This window comes from Podarcis muralis, chromosome 12 (genome assembly GCF_964188315.1).
Source record: "Podarcis muralis chromosome 12, rPodMur119.hap1.1, whole genome shotgun sequence".
NCBI lineage: Eukaryota > Metazoa > Chordata > Lepidosauria > Squamata > Lacertidae > Podarcis > Podarcis muralis.
The window spans coordinates 53,755,687-53,776,360 of record NC_135666.1 but is presented as its reverse complement, the minus strand read 5'-3'; the positions used below and the strand labels follow the sequence as shown (position 1 = coordinate 53,776,360).

The following is a 20,674-nucleotide window of genomic DNA, read 5'->3' as shown; positions in this document are numbered from 1 at the left end:
TTTTTTGAACACCCTCCATTGTGGAGTGTTCCCTCAGCCTCCTCTCCCCTCTACTTGAGAGCCCTCTGGGCAGCTGCTGCTGCCGCCCCTGGTCTCTGGGCTGCCCACCCACCACACCTCCCAGAGACACCATTTGCTTGCGAAGCTTATACCCAGGTCTGCTGCAGCAAAGAGCTGTGCAAGCTTTTGGGAAGCAGAGATGCAAGAGGAGGGAGGGAAGGAAAGAGGGACAGAGGCCAGTGTTGCCTGCAGCACTCCTGACCATCATTCAAGGTACCCCAGGGTGCCAAGCCACACCGGTTGAAAACCACTGCTGTAGTGGACTGGACCGCGGCATCCATCTGTCTCAAGAGGCAATGGAAGTGCGCCATCAGGGGGAAGGTCAAACCGTTTGAGAATCACAGTGCCTGCTGTGGCTGTGGAGTCTGATACAGGAGAGATATGTTTTACTGCAGCTGGGGCAGATGAAAGTGTCTGGTTTCGCTGTTACACAACACTATAGCGGGTCTTTTCTCTGCGTTCCTCCCATTGGTCAATTCTCCTGGACTACATGAGGACCCGTGAGCAATATGGAGTCCTTGGAAGGATGACTCTCTCTGTCTACTTTAGCTATCAGCTTGCAACATGGAAAGGAGGGATTAATCCATGAGAATCTCAAAAAAGGTATCAAAATATATTGAACTCTCCGAGTAAAGGAAAATGTGTAACAGAAGAGCAAGTGGGGGATTCGTGTTAGATGCCCTCTCCCACATGCCAGCTTGAATGAAGGCTAGATTTGGGTAGCAGTCTACGTCCGCTGGGAGAAATGTCATTTCAGAATAACATGAAGAATCAACATTCACTCACACACTTTCTTTTTTTTTAAAAAAAGATGGCAACAGCAGTACTCTTGGGCACTTATCAATATCTCCAATTAGGATAGAAATTAAGAAGCTCTCAGTTCCAATTAGATTTGTCCACTAATCAAATCACTGGTCCTTTATGGCTAATGTCAGGCAAGCTGAATGAGAGGGGAATCCCTTCCAATGTTATTCACAAATTATTTGTACCCAGCCCTAAGTTTCATTTCAACATTTGGCAAAAACAAAAGCACAAAAAAACTCTTCACTAGTATCTTGTGGGAATGAAAATAAATCCCACTTCTCAAGGGGGGTGGGAAAGAAAGAAAGGAAAAAAAAGATTTTGGCTTCTTAAGTGCAAGACGCTGAAAACAAAAGTTTGATGTCAAGAGTAAAAGACTGCAGGTGTGGGAATTTCTAGTAATGTGACATATACTGTATATGGCAACTCCAATCTCGAAATGTATATTTTTAGCTATATCTAAAGATGACTGGTGCAACTCTTTAAAAACCCTAAAAGGCAAGATGGTAAAGAACAGGACTCATTTGACATAGTGTGGAGGAGTGTGAGGTCTGTTGTTATATATTAGCCAATTTTCTGTAGGTTGAGTTCTTCCATATATGGTCAAACATGAAAAACCAAAGAGAGGGATAATTACTTTTTTAAAAGGAACTACAATTCATGTGCTGCTACCCTAACAACGTCCTTTGGTGCACAAAAGGAATTGTGCAGATGATCTGGGGGAAGGACTTCCTGGGTTCCCAAAGGTCCACCAGCAGCAGCCGCCCCACAAGTTACATTAGACACCTGCTTCTGAAATTCTCTGTCCCCCTCCAGTTGACAAGGACAGCTCATCTGGTAGGATGGCAGAGCTGCTGCTGGCTTAGAAAGTCTTGTGTGCAAACAAAGACTGGTTACACATTCAGGGACTGGGACTTTTAAGAAAAAACTCATCGAGAATTGCTACTGAAGAGGGATAGGAACATTTTGTTCTAAGGAAACAAAGCTCTTTGCCAAAGCAAACTAGAAACAACACAAAGGAAATCAAAAGCTTGTACCAGGATCAAATTGTGTAAGTTACATACATTTGTATCACCGTATTGGCCTGAATATAAGCCGCACCCACAAATAAGCCACACCTTTAAAGTTCAAGAGGAAAAGGGGGGGAGAGAGAATACTCGAATATAAGCCAGTCCCTTAAAATTGGGTTACAGGCTGAAAATCGTTGCAGTTCGTAGAATTGCAACTCCAAGCCAATTTAAACCTTTGATCTTGCAAGCCTGCAAAAGTTACCGTACAATCGCTAAAATTGCAAATTGCTATTCAATTCCTACAATTCCGCTAGCACTCACACCCATAAATGGCAAATGTAGAAGAAAATCCTATGGGTTAATTGCACAACAGTCTCAAGCTTGCAAATCGGCAATAAATTTTTTTTTGTTCCGTTTTATCGTATGTCTGCTTCGGCAGCGATATTGTAAAAGCCAATTTTTGTAAGGTGGCAAATTTAAGCCGCACTTTAACTGTTCATGGTCAGAATTTGGAAAATAATGTGGCTTATATTCAGGACAATACGGTATTTGTTTTGCTTGGAATAAATGGCTGTCCACACAATTTCAGATTTTCATGGATTTGCATGGGGAGAGGGGATGGGAATGCCTGATGGAAACAGAAAAGCAAAAGGAGCTCATCCCCTCTGTGTATCTCACTGTCTGAAGTATGTATGCTGTGAACTCCTGAAGATTAAAGACCATTAAAAAAACACAAAACTCTGAAATTTCCAAAACCTCAGACTCTTCAGTATGTCAAAACGCAATGTACATTACCATAGGTAGAAAGTCTAAGGTTCACAGGACAGTTTTTACTAATGTCTAAATGTTGGAAGATTTAGAATTTTGATAGAGCAAGAAGAAAAACCAAGGTTATATTCATTCCACATTTGCAATGAGATTGCCCTAAATATTAAAAACTAAAGCTGTGCTCAACCTTCTCCTGTTTACATACTGGAACTAGCAGTTTCAGTAGGAATGTTTCTTTAGCACACTTGCTCAAATAAAATCAGCTTTTTATTCCCGTTCAGCATCACTGCTGCTCAAATATGATGCCTAAATACTTGATGCTGCTATGGTCAATGGATTCATCTAATAAATGTCATTCCATATGCAAGATGCAGGTAACATTCTGTCTTACACAAAAATGTAATCACCTAAGCAGAAATAAAGTGGTAACAATTTTGTGTAAGACAGAATGTATAGGGACGCGGGTGGCACTGTGGTCTAAACCACTGAGCCTAGGGCTTGCTGATCGGTAGGTGGGCTGTTCGAATCCCCGTGACGGGGTGAGCTCCCATTGCTTGGTCCCTGCTCCTGCGAACTAGCAGTTCGAAAGCACATCAAAGTGCAAGTAGATAAATAGGTACCACTCCAGCAGGAATGTAAACGGCGTTTCCGTGCGCTGCTCTGGTTTTGCAAGAAGCGGCTTAGTCATGCTGGCCCCATGACCTGGAAAAACTGTCTGCGGACAAACGTTGGCTCCCTTGGCCAGTAAAGCGAGATGAGCGCCGCAACCCCAGAGTGGTTCACGACTGGACTTAACTGTCAGGGGTCCTTTACTTTTAAGCAAAAATAAATGATTTCACATTCTTTCAGTTCACACTGCTTGTGGATTTCCATCTTCCTTCCAATGAGTTTGTTTTGACTTTCCCATGTGACTCAAGGAGGACTCAACCATGGATGTCAGTTCAGCTTATCCATTCCAACGTGACTTACTTTGTCCATGGATCCCACGCTGAAAATCTGTTTTATATGAAAAGCAAGCTACTAGGCCTGTTGTGAGATGAAAATGAGAATTCTGGGGGGAAATATTCGTGCATGTCTGCCATAAGATTTATACCTGACTTTTAAAATTGTTTTCTGGCCAGAATCCGTGAGTTTTGCAGAACTCTGCAACTGCATTCCAGTAAGCTACATACCGAACTTGTGAATGTCATTATCATGCATTTTCTGCTTATCAGGCCAGGCAGGAGGAACCTTTGCCCTCCAGATGTTGCTGAGGGCTGATGGGAGTTGTAATTAATCAACATCTGGAAGGCCAAAGTTTTCCGACTCCTGAGTTAGGCCGTGCTCAGTTTTAGAACTCCCAAAAGCACCACCAGCTTACAATTATGTTTCAGAAGCAGGGTATTAGGCTTTGTGGGTAGTTCACCTATATTATTGAATAAGATCACAGCAATTATTAGTAATATTTGCTATTAAAAAGTACATCAGTCTGCAGCATTGTACAGTAAATAGAAGTTTTATTCTCTCCCAGCTCTGCAAGATTAGCACTGCCAACAGTCAGAGATCAGCTTATGATACAAGGAAGTAGTAACTATTTACAATTTACAGGAGTGTAAATTTATTCCCCACAAAATATAAGTACAAAAGCTAGGAATAAACAAATGAGGTACTGCAATTTGGATTCATTATAAAGCAAGTGCTTGAAAGAAATTGCCTTTAGCAAACAATCAACAGATCAAATTGTGAGGGAGGGAAAAAAGTCCAAACAGGTTTAATTTACCAAGAACATCACCAAGGCCTCCTACCCACCCAAAGTATATTGCACAATTATTTCAGGCGATAAAACTGTTAAAAATAAATAGGGCAGTCAAACCATTAATTCGTCAGAGAGATCCTGTGAGATCTGTATTGCAGTGAGGCAAAACATTTATTAAAAAATATTCTAAACCAAAATAGAAAACTGTGTTCAATATAAGCACTCCATCACCGGGTAAGACAATCTTTCAAGACACCTGTTTGATTACATTCATGCCCAGCCCTCAACCGATTATTGTTCTTAATTTTGCTCATTTCACGTGGGGCAATGAATAGTAGTTCTTCTCCTGTCCATTCTTCATAGTGCTAGTATGGAGATATGATCAGATTTCAGAGGAGCGTCATCTGCTACAAAGTGCATGTGTTGCAAGTTCTTCAAGAGGACGATCGCAGCCAGGACTGGAAGGGAGGGATGATATGAAAAAATTTAAAAGCGCAAGTAAAAGCAAAGCAACAAAATAATTTACGATACAGAAAGACATAATAGGTTTAAGAGGCAAGTTAAAAACCAACTATCCCATAGTTTAAAAAAGTAGTTTACTAGTGTGTGTTGCTTAATACAGTTCAATATTACACATTTGGCCCACCAGCCAGATCCAGTCCACTCCCCCCCCCTTAGTAAGTGGATGGAAATGGCACAATGGCATGACAGAAAGACTGCAAGGGTCTTGGCTAGGCAGCAGGCACAATGTACTATGGGACATGGAGCAATATATCCCTAACAGTGGATGCAGGGAAGACACACACTCTATCTATCTATCTATCTATCTATCTATCTATCTATCTATCCATCCTTCCTGTTGTTGTTGTTGATGATGTTGCTGTTACTACTACTACTACTACTATATGCATATGTATCCCTTATAAGTTTTATTTCAGCTAAAATATGGAGTTGAGATATCTTCGAAACAGCTTTTCCTTTGGCTCATTGACCTCACAGGTGATTTTAATGTTTTGTTGTTTTCGTCCAACGTAGCTGATGGCCAACGTAGCTGATCACATTTCATTCACAAGAGCTTCATATTATCTTGAGTAATTTCCATGCATGCTACCCAGTATAAATATATTGAAGCATATATATGGTCAAAATAATTTGTCCTCTGCAAGTTCCTTGGCTTCTGTATTCTGTAATCTAAGTTAAATAAATTTGTATTTCCAAAACGAACTTCTGCATAATCACATTTTGTACGCTTGACTTTAAATCATTTTTTAAATTCTGAAGAACCTAGATTTATGTGGGAATTCAGTAGTTGGGGGACTACGCAAAGTAGAACATGTAAAAATACAGAGGATAAACTTCCCACTTCTACAGCACTGGGACTTTCTGCAGACAGCTTGCTTCACATTTTCAGATTTCCTTCCAAAGCAATTCATAACTTGATTTTTTAGCTTCTTGTGAATTCATTCCTATGCCAAATTTCAAAACAGATGTAGAATTCACAGGCAGCTAGAAAAAAAGGGGATAACTAGACCTTCCTGACAGTTGTGAACGGCTAGTACAATCAATTTTGAATAATAAACCTATTACTGAATTTTTCTGGCTTGGAACTTAAGTTTTCCATTCCTTATTACATTTTGAGCATTGAAGTGAAAACTGACATTAATATATTAGGCAAATAAAGGTCAAAATAAACATGACACCGGAAACATGCAACAGCGTACTGCTGTTGCTATTAAAATGAAATAAAAAATGCCGGGAGATCCAATCCAATATACTACATCTAGTTTGGTCTGCAGTATATCAGCAATTAGTACACAAGGTAAAGTGAGCCAAAATCAGTGCAACTTGTATCATAGTCTTATGTTGTTCTAATCTTATGCATCAGATGTGTGAAGCTGCAAACATGTTCTTCAAAATAATCTCAAATTGGTCCAAGATCACAAAAAAAAAAATGTTATAGGATTAAGAAGTCCTCTTTACAAGTGCTTGCCTTGCAAAATAAATATGGTAAGAACAAGTGTTTGGCATGCTTGTTAGTGGGAGGGACTAGTTATTACTGGGTGGTAGCCAAAGCTTGTCATACTTACTTAAGTCTACAGATTTCAGTGGGTTTACTCTGTACAACTAACAGTGGATATCACTCACTATTATTAACAAACATTGTATGTACTAGGCAAAACCAAATATTGTATGTACCAGGCAACACTCACCCACATGCTAACTAAAAGCACTGATTGATGGCTTATTCAGAAGATGCCACTGCGAGGTGAGGTGAACTACAAAGCCAGGAAAAGAACAGCTTAGTGGGTTACTGTGTTAATAAAAGCAATGTGAGTTTAGACATGTTAGACATCTATTTCCACACTGTCAAACTTGTTGACATAGCAAGTGAGATGCCAGTGATTAGCCTTGCCATTTCTCTGCTCTGTACAGAGTTTAACATACGGGTGAAGTGTAAAAGCAGCAATGGTAGCCAGCACTGACACTGCTCTCCAGGGTAAACTAGAGCCAAGTGTTGCCCGTTTCATGCAATGTACATGCACAATCCATGAACCTGCAGAAGTTTGCTTTTAAGCCTAGGATTGTTGTTTCTTGCTACTTTTTCCTTCAGGTGGCTCAGGCAAAGGTCTATTAATTTCTACTAAAGCTGCTAGTATCAAAATAGGACTCCAGGGTAGGAACACATGTGACTTTATTTTGACAGACACAACATGAAATATTGGGCCTGGTACAGTGGTACCTCTGGTTACGAACTTAATTCGATCCGGAGGTCCATTCTTAAGCTGAAACCGTTCTTATCCTGAGGCGCGCTTTCGCTAATGGGGCTTCCTGCTGGGTGCACAATTTCCGTTCGCATCCTGGGGCAAAGTTTGCAACCAGGAGCAGCTACTTCCAGGTTAGAAGTAACCAGAAGCGTTCATAACCAGAGGTACCACTGTATTCTATTTCCCCCATCTTGTCTAACAACTGCATGCAAAATTATAGAGCCAACAGAAAAGCACAAGTATTAGTATGTATTAAAGCAGGATATGAAAGTAGCCAAACAGGAAAACCAACTGATGACAATGTTTCAATTTTCAAACAGAATCCCACAAAATATAGTGTGCCACCGCTCAAATAGTTCCCCCATAAAACTGAATTGTACAGAATTTTAAGTCCTTTTTGTTTCCTCTACTTTGTACCTTTGTCATAGTCTTCAACTGGTACTCAGACACAGTTTTAGAACAAACCAATGGTAGCCACAAAAGGTAAATAATTTTGAATGGGATGCTGGCAGACTATTAAGTTTATTTCATATTTATTTCCCATCACATATAACTGCTGCTTAAATTGTGAGCTGAAAATGTAGAAAAAGGGAGAAACCCCATTTAAGCTGTTTTGCTCTGGGATCAATGTATTTTGTGAGCGAAAACAGATAGCAGCATCCTTTGAGGAAACAAAAAGAAGAAACAAAGAGACAGAATTGACAATCATTCATGTGTCCAAGATCCATGAAAGTATATTGGTTTTCTATAGCAAATTTTCCCTTCAGCAATTCCTACATTGAACCCTAGTGTTTAATAATAGAACAGAATGATAAACCTAATGCCTGGATAGTCCTATGATTGTGGGCGTTTATCATCTTCATAAGCTGAGATCAATATTATAGGATTTATTAAATTACTTTAATTGAAAAGCATCTGCTTTTCAACATCACAGTTCCCAAGGCGGCATGCTAAGTAGGCTTTTGCACAGATGAGTAAAACTGTTGCGGACTTCTTCTATATTAACACTGACATTTTATAGGTTTCCCTGACTTGTAGTTGTAGTCCAACTGGAAGACAGATATATCAAGCAAAGTGCTGGTGTAGACATAACAGGAGATTTTTTGTCATCACAATCAGCAAATATGCACTCAGGGTCTTCCAACATTAAGGTGTTTATTGCTATCACTATGAGTTTTCCTGCCCTGTGCGAAATCCTTATTTCCAAATACTTATTTCCTTATTTCCTTATTTCCTTATTTCCTTCTGCGGGAAAGTTAGGTGACCAAAGAACTTTAATGTTAAGACACGCCTGAGAAGCCACTATTATTTAGTATCTTACTATGGCTTACCAATGCCCGTGCATCTTCTCGTTCCAAGATCTTCTGTGCTTGGTCAGCAGGGAATTTCAGCACTGTGGTTATAACCTTTGCCATTGTCTGAAGAAGAGGTGAACAAACTAATGGGCATGATAAGAATATGATCCGCTAAACAGCAGTTTCATTGATTTATAAAAGCACTGTATTTTTTGCAGTCCTTATGAAAGCATAGGAATGCATAAAGAATACTTGTGTCTTTCATAAAAATCTGTAGCAACCTAAGGCTAAGACTTTGAAATAAATGCACTACATTAAAAGCTAAGAGTCTGCAATCCAACATCACCAGCGACTTAAAATTCCCCAAGTGCTTTTGGCCAGAATAAATGATACAGAAATGGATTCCAAACGATCAGATTTAAAATAAGGCTAAGTACAAGTTCAAAACAACAATAAATTCAGTATTCCATCACTTAAGGCTTCAATGTTTTTGAAATAGTTGGTTGCAGATAAAGGCCAGATAAAGCCTATATTTACTCATATGCTATCCACTGAAAACAAAGTTCAACTTAAAAGGAAGGCTCTTAACATTCTTTCCCACTGCTATTTCTTGGAAGGAGAAAAAAAATAATGTAGTATAGATGGCCTCATAGCAAGAAATATAAAGGAAACAGTTTCATGAGCAAGAATGTGCTGGTGACTCTGCTATATGGTATTATTTGCTGAAGGTCCTGTTTGTAAGTGAAAAACAGCTTCTGCCCACAGCAGAATCAAAGGAAATTATTATTTTTTTAATAAAAAAAATCTAAGAAGATGGTGACTGAACTATGTTGCGGCGTGATTTGTTATCTGAAATTTTAACTCCAGCAGGGCAGTGCTGTGCACATGGCTTCCCAATGGAGAGCATTGCTGCTGCTTGCTGAGAGGGAGACGACTGCAGTGTGGAGAGCTCAGCGCAGTGCAAGCACAGCAGCAGGACCATCAGATTGGCTCTGTTGCTGCACTGCTCTCAGTCCTCACCCGCTTGGTAAGTGGCTTGCTGTTAGCAACCCAGGTGCACAATGCCCCCCTGCCTGTGCTGCCCCACTGACTGCCCCACTCTCCACACTATGTTAATGAATTTACTGCTGCTCATTAGTTCTCCCAGCCCATGCAAATTGATTGTGACTGAAGGTTGGGAACTTGCTGAAAGATGTAGCTGAAGGTTTAAACCTGAATCAGATTCAGGGACAGTTAAGAGACAAAACTGCAGGGAAGGTGGTCTGGAATCTCACTTGGAAGGGGATGGGGGACAGGAAGGAGCTATGGTTCCATGGGGGAGATGGAAATGAAGTTTGCGGGGAAACAGGGTTACATGAGTCCTACATCACAGGAGGAAGAGGGCTGGCATATGAGTATTTGGAAGCTTGAGGACAATGGCTCCATCACATTTGCAAAGAGGAGCCTATGAAACCTAAGGAAGGAGTGGACAGACTTGGGGCCTACTTTTGTTTTATGCTAGCGAGAACCTTGAGATCAACCAAGCAGAGGCAGGTACAAAATAGCGGCTCAGCCAGTTGGACACACACATATTATATATACATATACATGTGCCTCTGAGTGCATGTTCAGCTCATAAATTTACCAATGCCAAAAGCAAGTAGCAAGTTCTTTCACATAAAAATCTGTTTCTGTTCCTCACTCCTGTCCAGTATTCTTTTTCAGCAAGCTAATTTGGGGAGGGGGGATTTTTAACTGTTGCTATTGTTATGACAATCGGGAGTTGGAAACTCTTGCCAATCTACTGCAAGCTGCCCACCCTGGCCTATGGAGTGTAATATCCACCGAGAGTGGTCCTGTTTGAAAGTATTATTTAGTTAGGAGATTTATAACCTACCCATCATCAATTCTGAAACCAGGATGTAAAGGTAAAGGGGCCCCTGACCATTAGGTCCAGTCGCGGACGACTCTGGGGTTGCAGTGCTCATTTCGCTTTATTGGCCGAGGGAGCCGGCGTACAGCTTCCAGGTCGTGTGGCCAGCATGACTAAGCCACTTCTGGTGAACCAGAGCAGCGCATGGAAACGCCGTTTACCTTCCCGCTGGAGCGGTACCTATTTATCTACTTGCACTTTGACGTGCTTTCGAACTGCTAGGTTGGCAGGAGCAGGGACCGAGCAACAGGAGCTCACCCCGTTGCAGGGATTCGAACCGCCAACCTTCTGATCGGCAAGTCCTAGGTTCTGTGGTTTAACCCACAGCGCCACCCGCGTCCCTTGAAACCAGGATGGGGTACAACTAAAAAACTTTAATAACCAACTCCACACTTTAATGATGAAACACTAAAACAAATCCATAAAAAAACCTCATCTTAAATAGGAGATACCCTGTGTCACACCATCTTGCTTCTATCCAAGGTAGATGTGAGCAAGAACAGGCTCATCCCATGAGAGCATAATAATACTACAACCTGTGCAGTTCTTCTTTTTCCTCGAAGTGACTGTTAACTTAATAAACATGTGCCTTGAATATGGGGGATACCTTTGTCTCACGGCCCATCATGTACTCGAACAACACCTTCCTCAAGTATTCAAACTCCGTCGGTTCTCCAAAAAGAGAGACATCTGAATGGCAGAGGTTCCCATCTGCACAGACAAGAGACAGTGTTTTATACAACTGTATTTTACATAGATGTGCTACAATCAGTCTGCTCATCTCTCTTGACCAAACTGTAACATACAGACATAATGATTGTCACTTACCCGGATTATACTGCTTTTGTAAAGAGCATTTTACATTTTAACAAGAGGATTAAGCGGCTAGTTCTTAACTCTTGCCTCTGTACTCAAGACACTAACTTACCCTCTCCCTCAAATATGTCGCCAGGCAGAAGCAGACGACTACTGTTCAAGCCCCTTCCTGGTAGCATGCTTGTGCCTCAGTGGGAAAGATGTATCTTCCAGTCCCTGAACTGTTTCTGTCCCAGCTGGTCAGTAAGAATTACTATTTAGCTTAAAGAATCAAAATCTGAATTCAACCCTCACCCTCTCCATCCCATTTTTCTTTTGTGTCATGTCTTTCAGATTGTAAGCCTGAAGGAAAGGACTGTCTTGTTTGAACTGATTTAGGTAAGCTGCTCTTGGGAGATTTTCAGCTGAAGAGCAGAATACAAATGCTCTAAACAAACAAACCCTTCACAAGTAGGATCGGTTGAGTACACAAACCTCCTAACCCTAAGCGCTATCCCTTCCAGAGATTCATGATTGCCTTTTCCTCTCCTATGGCCAATAGCTCCTGCCTGATGTTGGAAGTAACTGCCAAAACAATGGAAAGTATAAATCCTTTAAGGTAGCACTAGGGAACCTTAGACCTAGCACAGTACCCAAGTTGTCCTGCAAGGCCATAGCCCACAACGCCCCTCCTCACCTGCCCAACATCATATGTAACATCAGGTGTCAGGCAAACACAGACATGGCTACAAAGGAAGAATAAGGAGTTCAAAGGTTGCGTCTCATTGTCCCTTGGTAAGTAGGGCTGATTGGAACAGACAGGGAGATCCACTGAGATCAGCTGCACTAGGTGATCCCAACAGGAGCTCCTTAGCGCAGCTGAAGAGGCTCGCTTCCTCTGTTTGGAGGAAGTGGTTTCTCTCCACAGAGAAAAGGGTTCTAGTTGAAGGAAGCAGTTTGATCCAAACCTCCCACTCCAAAGTGAAGTCAAAGGAGCTCCAAGTAACCACAATCCCTTGATCAGTCGTTACGAAAAGCTCTTTTGAAGGTGTGCTCCCCAAGCACCAATTTGGACAGGTGCCATTCACATGACTTCATTATGTCATCAGGTGATTCTGTCCACCTGTTTGTGTGTGACGCACTCCTCCTTTAAGGTCACAATGGGGAAGGTGAGAAACCTGATTATCAAACCTTGTGTAACCACTGAGAGAAGGGCCCAACTGGGGCTCTTGACAACCATATCTAACCATCTTACAGTATCTCTTGTATCACCATGACCACATTTTTATCAAGGATCAATATTCTACAAGGCTGCCATCTAGACTACAAACAAGCGTGCTCTCTCTCTCAGCAAATCTGGCTCCACCAGCCTGGAAAAGCCATCTCATTGGACCACCATCACCTCACTGCTTTGGAATTTAAAGCCTTCCTTTGTAAGAACTGTGTTACCTGTATCAAGTCATTTGCATCTTTGGCTGCTGCTTATTACAACTTGATCCTTTGCTCCACTGCCCCGCCCCCAACATGGAGACATGACAGTTTAGAAAGCAAACCCCACAGGACCCAGAGACCCTTTGAGACAACTGTGTGTGAGTGCGCAGGCATGTCCAAGTTTTACATCAAATGTTGAAGGACAAGGCTGGGAAAATATTTGCAATATATTGTATTAACTAAGCTCTTACAAGTGTTTTTCCTAAGACTTCTAATCTAATCCTTTTTATGTTTCTTAGCAACATTGTTTTCATAAATTTTTTGCATGTTAACTGATATCTTAAAATGTTTTCTTCATAAAAACACAATATAAAAAGCTGAAGCATTCTAAGTATGCCATTAGACTAGCTTTCAGAGGGCAAGGGGAAAATATCTACATTCTTGGAGATTAAGCCATGACTCTTGTTTTTCCATTTATGTTCACTTAAACTAAAAGTCCAAAAGTAGCAGATTTTACTTTCCTAGTTACGTACGTGTGGATTTTAACTTTTTATGCACAAACATAACTGCTGATGGAATTCAGCAAACACTCGTGGCTGCCACTGGAAATCCCTTGCTAAAACTAGAGGATTGTTAAACTAAAGCATCCTCCCTCCAGGATAAGACTGCAGTATGAAAACACCTACAGTCCAACTCTCAGTCGTACCATATTTGTACTTTGCCTTGCTGACATTGCAGCAGGCATCATTAATCCCAGGATTTGAGGAGATCTAAAACATGTCTTCAACACCTGATTTCTGGAAAAGTATGAACTACACATGTATCAAAATGTTAGCTACTGGTTATACCTTAATTTTGATATTCTCCATGTTGCTCACAGGCACATATAAATACATGTGGCAAACATGCTTATATGTCACACTCATTTTCCACGAAGTAAAATTATACTAAAGGACAACAAATCATTAAAATTAAAGAATAAACCATAATCTGCATCAGGAACTGCATTACTGCAACACGTGTCTATTTACGGCTTTGAAGTTCTAGTCGTCAGGGTATGTAAACAATTGGAATGAAAATGACTGAAAATATGAACTATGTTCTATTTGTGATTTCAATGTAGCAATTTTTCCACAAGGGGATACTTATATATATTGCATGTGATCCATGAGGTGGACATTGGAACACAACTAATCTTACATTTACAGATCATGCAAAATCACTTCATTTTTAAAAATATGTATTTGTGAAAAAAGATTCAGAACTGCCCTACTGAACAATATTTCAGCGTAACATCTTTCATCTGATATATGCAAACTTTTAGGGTCAACTATACAGGAAGGGGTCTAGATACATGGCAAAATCTATATAGCTCAGTTCAACGCAAATGAACAAACTGTCATGGAACTGAGAGCCTATTAACAAGTGTTAACAAGGCCTTCCATACCTGACACACAACCATAAAAATCTGAAGACTAACTTTTGGCCTTAAATTTATCTATCACCCTAAATTTAGATTGCTCAATGGGGTTTCTCCCCTAGTTAGGTTTGCAAGTATTCTCTTAGGCTTTATTCTGTAGCTCAGTGCCAAGACAAACATTCCTCACCTCTGTAAGGCGATGCAACTGTTGTGACATACATATTCTTCTCGTAATTTTTCAACCGGTCTTGTAGTGTATGAATCTAAGAATAAAGTGATGGATGAGGAGGATAAAACAAACATAACGGAGATGACTCGGAATATGTTTCAACTTTGAGGTGTATTGATTGTACGAGAAAGCAGTTACCAAACCGTGTCCGTCTGTCCCCACCCACTACTAGTGACAACTCAGGGTGTTAAATATTATATCTCTATCTATCTCACTTAAACGTACCATGTAAATATTTGTAAGTGTGCATTAGACATGTTAAGGGACGCAGGTGGCCTAGGACTTGCTGATCAGAAGGTCGGCGGTTCGAATCCCCGTGACGGGGTGAACTCCCGTTGCTCAGTCCCTGGCTCCTGCCAACCTAGCAGTTCGAAAGCACATCAAAGTGCAAGTAGCTAAATAGGTACCGCTCCAGCGGGAAGGTAAACAGCGTTTCCGTGCGTTGCTCTGGTTCGCCAGAAGCGGCTTAGTCATGTTGGCCACATGACCCGGAAGCTGTACGTCAGCTCCCTTGGCCAATAAAGCGAGATGAGCTCCGCAACCCCAGAGTCGGCCACAACTGGACCTAATGGTCAGGGGTCCCTTTACCTTTACCTATTAGACATGTTGGGAAATATTAGCAAAGATTAGGGTTTTCTGTCTGCCTTTCTTTCTGTCTAATTTAAGATCTGATAAAAGTAGACCTGGCCACGAGTCTCCTGGGAAGCAGAGAGGGGCTGGCTAGCACTATACTGAACCTTGACCGAACTGTCCACTCATCCGGTATGAGTGCTTGTTATCTGACCACTTCAGTTTCATAGTTCATGGGTTTTTTTCCTGTTTGCAGAAAGAGCATTTTTTGCTGATTGCAATCGAGAGTGGTTCTGTTCTGAATTGAGTGATTACACATGGGAGTGTTGCTTTGGATCAAAGCATTGCCTCTGGCTTGGCTGATAAGAACAGAACCAGCTACATGTGGTGGGGTAAACCACGGGGGGGATTCATCCCAAAGTGGGGGACATCAAAGATCATCTCCCTTCGGGGTCACCACTTGGGAGGACACACAGACAGAGGTGCTTCCCACTGTGGGTTAGAAATTGGAACGGTACAAGAGAAATAGGCATGTCACCTTGACCCAAGGTGTTACTATTGGTATATAAAGCCCTCAGCAGCTTGGAACCAGTTTCCTTGAACAAATGATTTACGCATCTACTCCCTCTCTATTAATAACAGGCAGTCCCCTTTATTGTACCCTTTTCAACACTCGCTAAAAACTTTTTTTACCTAGAAATATAGTTTTATTATGTATGCTTGTTCTTAAATTCTGTTGATTTTATCTGTATTTTGATAATTGAATTATGCATGCTTCCTTTATTGTTTGTTACATTTATCTCCCATCTTTCCTCTGAGGAGCTCAAGGTGGCTTACAAAGTCATCCTCCTCCCAATTTTATCCTTACAGCAACCATGTCAGGTAGGGTAGGCTGAGAATGAGTAACTGACTATAACACTCAAGAAGGTTTGAAATACAGTCAAACCTTGGTTCCCAAATGCCTCCATTTTGGAACGTTTTGGCTCCCGAACGCTGAAAACCCAGAAGTGTTCCAGTTTTCGAATGTTTTTCGGAAGCTGAATGTTTGACGCAGCTTCCGCTTGAGTGCAGGAATCTCCTGCAGCCAATTGGGAGGCGCACCTCTGTTGTCGAACATTTCGGAAGTCAAACGGGCTTCATTAACAGATTATGTTTGACAACCGAGATTTGACTGTAGAATCAAAGGTTATTTGAGCTTGGTTTAGATGGTTGCAAACTGATTCCTTTTAGGGCTTTAGAGCGTTGCACTTTTAATAGCCTGGTGATGATGAGCAGACTGAATCTGTGTTTAACGGCACTATACTATGCATGTTTACTCAAAAGTAAGTTCAATAAGGCCTACTTCCATGAAATGGGATTTAGGGTTGCAGCCTAGGTAGCCTTTTATAACCTTTTCAAATTATACCTAGAAAATGCTTTAATGTACCCAAGAGCTAAAGTTCCTTCTTCTTCCTTACCTGTTCTATGAATTCCTGTTCTTTCAGCTTTGAATCACTGACAAGTGTTGTCTTCTGGGCCAGCTGGGCCTGGAACACAACCAGAAACATATATGAAAATGTGCACTACAAACACTTAATTTATTACTTTTCATCAAAATTGTAAACAGCATCAAAGGAAAACTTGACATTATGCTAGTGGTAAAGATGAAGCCAATCTTACCTGAAGTTCAGCTATTGTTACCTAAAACAGAAAAATGAACATTTAATAAAATGTATTTGCTTCATACCCTGCCAAATAAAACAAAAAGCACTGCAGGATACTTTTCATCCATATGAATTGCCATTAATTCCTGATTAACTCTCCATTATCTATTTCTCTGATTCATAATCTTATTGCAAAATCTGAGGTGGTATATATTACTATCTGGTACAAAGAAATTTGTCTTGCAATTTTTTTATCACATAAAAGCAGTTTTGAGGAGCACGAATAATTAAAATAGCTTAGTCACACCCAAAATACAGCTTGAAATAAATCTAAATGGTACAAAGAAACTATTCAAACGAGAGACTTAAGTAACTTTTAAATGAATTCCTAAATAAGTAACATACATATTTTCTTGTGAACAATTTGCTTTCATCATAATCTCTATTAGCTGAGAGCCATGAAGACTGGGTTTTTTCTTTATGCTAAACTCCCACGGTCATTACATGAACTTACAGCCCATTTTAAATTAATGAGACATGAGTGTACATAAATGGCTGCAAAAGGACATTATCAAAGAAACTACAAATTTTGGTTAAATTGTGACACTAAATTGTAATCCCACTATTCAAAAGGATAAAATACAACATATATAATAGAAGGGTAAAGGGCAATCTAAACACACAGTTTCAAATGAGAGTATTTCAAATGAGAGTAATAAAAAGTGTGAAATACATTTTTCACCCCAGGATGCCGACACTCCTCATTTCAGGAGATGAGGGTTTCAACCAAACGATTGAAGGGGGTGGGTGGGTAGGCACATACAGAACTTGATCTTTATTTGTATGTTAGGAGATGGTCCCAAAGCTATTCATTCTCCCTGCACTATTACAGTAGGTGGTATGTGGTACTAATTAGCAAAATAGGCAATAATTAGCCTGCAGCACTTGACATGTTGGTTGTAGCTCTGGGGCTTTTACACTCTCCATTTAGGGTGATTGAACCCCGGGTTTCAACAGCCGAACAGTGAACTCGCAGCATAAAATAGCTGGATGAATGGCTTCTCAGACATGGCAATGCTGTCATGTATTTATCTATCCTTATGGAACTGACATACTTATGGTAAGCAAACTCCTAGCCAATCTGCAAGCTTGCGCCACTGAGCCCGCCAATTCTGACTGTAGCATTTTCTGGGAATAGAGCACCATCAGTTGTCGGGAGCAGGTTGAAGGTAGTCTCTTATTGTGGGGCTGGAATCCTGCTCCTTACTAGCACCTCCAGATGATGTGGTCTTCAGCACCTGAATGGACCATGTTAGCCTCCATATCCACAGCTAGCTGCACGTATGTGATGTGGTTCTAATCACGTCACAAAAGTGCTTGGGTGGTATTCAACCATGTCTCACTCAGGGTAGACCCACTGAAATTAATCAACCTAACTTACGGTTATATTCATTAAATTCAATGGGTCAACTCTGAGTAAAGCTTCGTTGAATGCTGTCGCTTATTTCCCAATCTCTCTAATTTCAAAGGAAACCAAGTGCAACTAACTTAGTCTTGAACCAACTGTATATATAACTAACTGATTTACTACTGAAATAAAACTAAGATATATAAGAATAGATCAGTTTCCACAGTTAATATTATTTGCCTCTATAGCATATAACAGCAATTGCTTCAAATATGAGAGACAACAGGCAATAAAGGATAAAAAACAGCCAAGCCCCTTTGCCAATTGTTAGATCAAAAGAGTTAAAATACTCTAAAGTCTAACAAAATATTTCTATTAAAACTCTGAAGGTAAACTAAGATACAAGCTAAGAACCACAATAAATTCCTAAGTAAAAATTTGTAAAATAATGTTTTCTAACTTACTTCACCACTGTTCCAGCTTTCTTCATCTGCCAGTCTTTGTTTGTACTCCTCCTGCAATTTCTCCAGCTGGTTCTGAAGCTCATTTACTTTTTCTGTCATTTCTTCTTCTCGAGTCTTCAGAACAAAATAAAAAAATAAAACCATTACTTTATATACTTCACAATTAGGAGACAATCTGGCTTCCATCAGCTTTAGCTACAAGAACTTTAGCTGCAAAATTACTGAATTATACACGAATACTGGATGAAACTGCACTCATGACTTTTAGGAACACAAAAACAAGCAATACCATATATACCTCAAGGATTTCTTCATACTTTTTCACTGTCCTTTGTAGGTCATCATCTTTTTCTAGCAACTTTTTATGTAACTGAGTTATCTCTGCGTGGTGACTTTCTATGAGTTCAGATTCAACCTCTTGAGCTTTACCTGTGAAAAATGGTCAACAGTGTTTATATATCGCATTTTAACTGGGATGCTATTTTAACTGAATTAGCAGCAATACATTCTAGATACATTAAATGAATACTACATTAAAAGAAGAAACTCTAAAGAAGAATTCATTTAAAAAACGCTATTAGAATCTAATGACATGTCGACATGTCAAAACATAACTGATAACATATTCCTTTTCTTATTTTGGCATACAAGGCGTCTTCTTTCACACTAGAGTAGGTTGGGTCAAACAAGCCAGTATCAGGTTAAAATCAGTAGGCAAGATTATGCTTTGAGTAGTAAGCAATGAATTAAACTTCACTCAAAGGTTTTACTGCTTATCTATCACCTCTTCTTTCTCTACTTTTATTTTTTACAGCTGTTAGTACAGTTGGAACTCGCCACTCCTATACATAGTCATTGAATGCGTAATTCTTACTAAAAAACTAAACAGATGTTATGGTACTTTCAACCTATCTGAACTTCATACTTGTTAACTAATTGGCAGTATTTATTATCAGATATATATGCAAAATTAATATATTTACATTAATGAGTTTGCATATGTATATATATGTGTGTGTGTGCACACACACACACACACACACACACACGATACAGTATTACATAAGCATTCAAATCTAGGGCAAGAATAGAGGAGAATTCAAGGCTTGTTATCATGTCCCTTACTGTTCTGTCTATGGGTCTATGGAAGTTCTTTCTTCTAAATTGATCTTATAGGAATGGATCTGATGGTTGAATTTAGAAGAGATATAGCCATTTAAAATCAACACAAGGTACTGTTCCAACTCACTGATTGTTTCTTTTACGGCTGTTTCTATTTCTTGGTCCTTTTGTGCCATCTGGGTATTGAATTCTCTCATCAACTGCTTTAATGTGGAGTTGTGCTTCAATTCAATGTCCTCCTGTTCATATCTATAAAGGTACAGCAAAAAAAGAAGTCCAGATATGGCAGTTCAAAAGTAAAGCAAAAAAGCATATTAATTTCTAACAGAGAGATTTGAGCGCCTGCCAAGTATAAGATTGCGTTAAAATAAATGGCTTTCACTAACGGTTTTTCTTTACATTTGTATGATTATTTGTATGATTGAGACAATAGTTACTGAAGAGAGAAAAATAATTCATTAAGAAAAATGTTACCAAACAGACTTTTGTGAAAACGTACTGAGGATAAAACTTCATCTAACTATGATAATTGAAAAATGTGTCCAGATAAGGCTATAAAAAGGAGGATTTGCTCCAAGTGCAGTTTGTACAAATCCAATTAATTTTGTTAGGGCAAATGAAATAATTTAATTACACCTGAGATTTGACCTACAAACTCCTAAGGCTTTTAGGACAATGTAGGACAAGGATGTAGACCCAGCAATCCTCCCCTTTGAGGCATGTGAAATGAAACCAGGAAACAACTAAGTTTCCAGCTGCTATACAGTCATACCTCGGGTTGCGAACATGATCCGTGCGGGAGGCACGTTCGCAACCCGCAGTGTTTGCAGCCTGAAGCGCTGCGTCTGCGCACGCGCATGGCACGATTTGGCCTTCTGCGCATGACGTCATTTTGTGCTTCTGCGCATGCGCGAGTGTCGAAACCCGGAAGTAACCCGTTCCGGTACTTCCGGGTTCGGCGTGGTCTGCAACCCAAAAACGTGCAACCCACAGCATTCGTAACCTGAGGTATGACTGTAGTTTCTAGCTGCATCCAAACCAGGAAATCATTGTTATCAGCTTTGGAACAAGCCAGAATATTAAATTTAGATAAATGGGAAAGTAGGGTTAGAGACTTCTTGGTTTGATTATTGAGACAAAAGGATGAATTAAGGAGCTTGTGTATTGAGGGCAGAGTGTAAGGTTCACTTGAGGCTTTTTAAATGGAGTTACAATTGCCCAAATGCAGCCAAGGACTAGTTTTCCA

At 40.1% G+C, this 20,674-nt stretch overlaps 1 protein-coding gene across 6 annotated transcripts in view; it reads right to left on the bottom strand.

The window, feature by feature from the left end:
* Window positions 1–4,115: 4,115 nt before the first annotated feature.
* The window catches only part of GOLGA4 (golgin A4), a 55,773-nt gene continuing 39,214 nt past the window's right edge, over window positions 4,116–20,674 (bottom strand). For 3 of the 6 annotated variants that reach the window (XM_077916481.1, XM_077916476.1, XM_077916480.1), the window contains 10 exons: window positions 19,556–19,677; window positions 18,605–18,735; window positions 18,307–18,420; window positions 16,451–16,471; window positions 16,249–16,317; window positions 14,180–14,255; window positions 10,954–11,057; window positions 8,471–8,557; window positions 6,585–6,650; window positions 4,116–4,832 (listed from right to left, as the gene is read on the bottom strand). In XM_077916481.1, the coding sequence (XP_077772607.1) occupies window positions 6,621–6,650; window positions 8,471–8,557; window positions 10,954–11,057; window positions 14,180–14,255; window positions 16,249–16,317; window positions 16,451–16,471; window positions 18,307–18,420; window positions 18,605–18,735; window positions 19,556–19,677 (754 nt within the window). In that variant the 3' untranslated portion in view covers window positions 4,116–4,832; window positions 6,585–6,620. The remainder of the gene's footprint in view (window positions 4,833–6,584; window positions 6,651–8,470; window positions 8,558–10,953; window positions 11,058–14,179; window positions 14,256–16,248; window positions 16,318–16,450; window positions 16,472–18,306; window positions 18,421–18,604; window positions 18,736–19,555; window positions 19,678–20,674) is intronic. The other 3 variants (XM_077916477.1, XM_077916482.1, XM_077916479.1) reach the window with 2 other exon arrangements.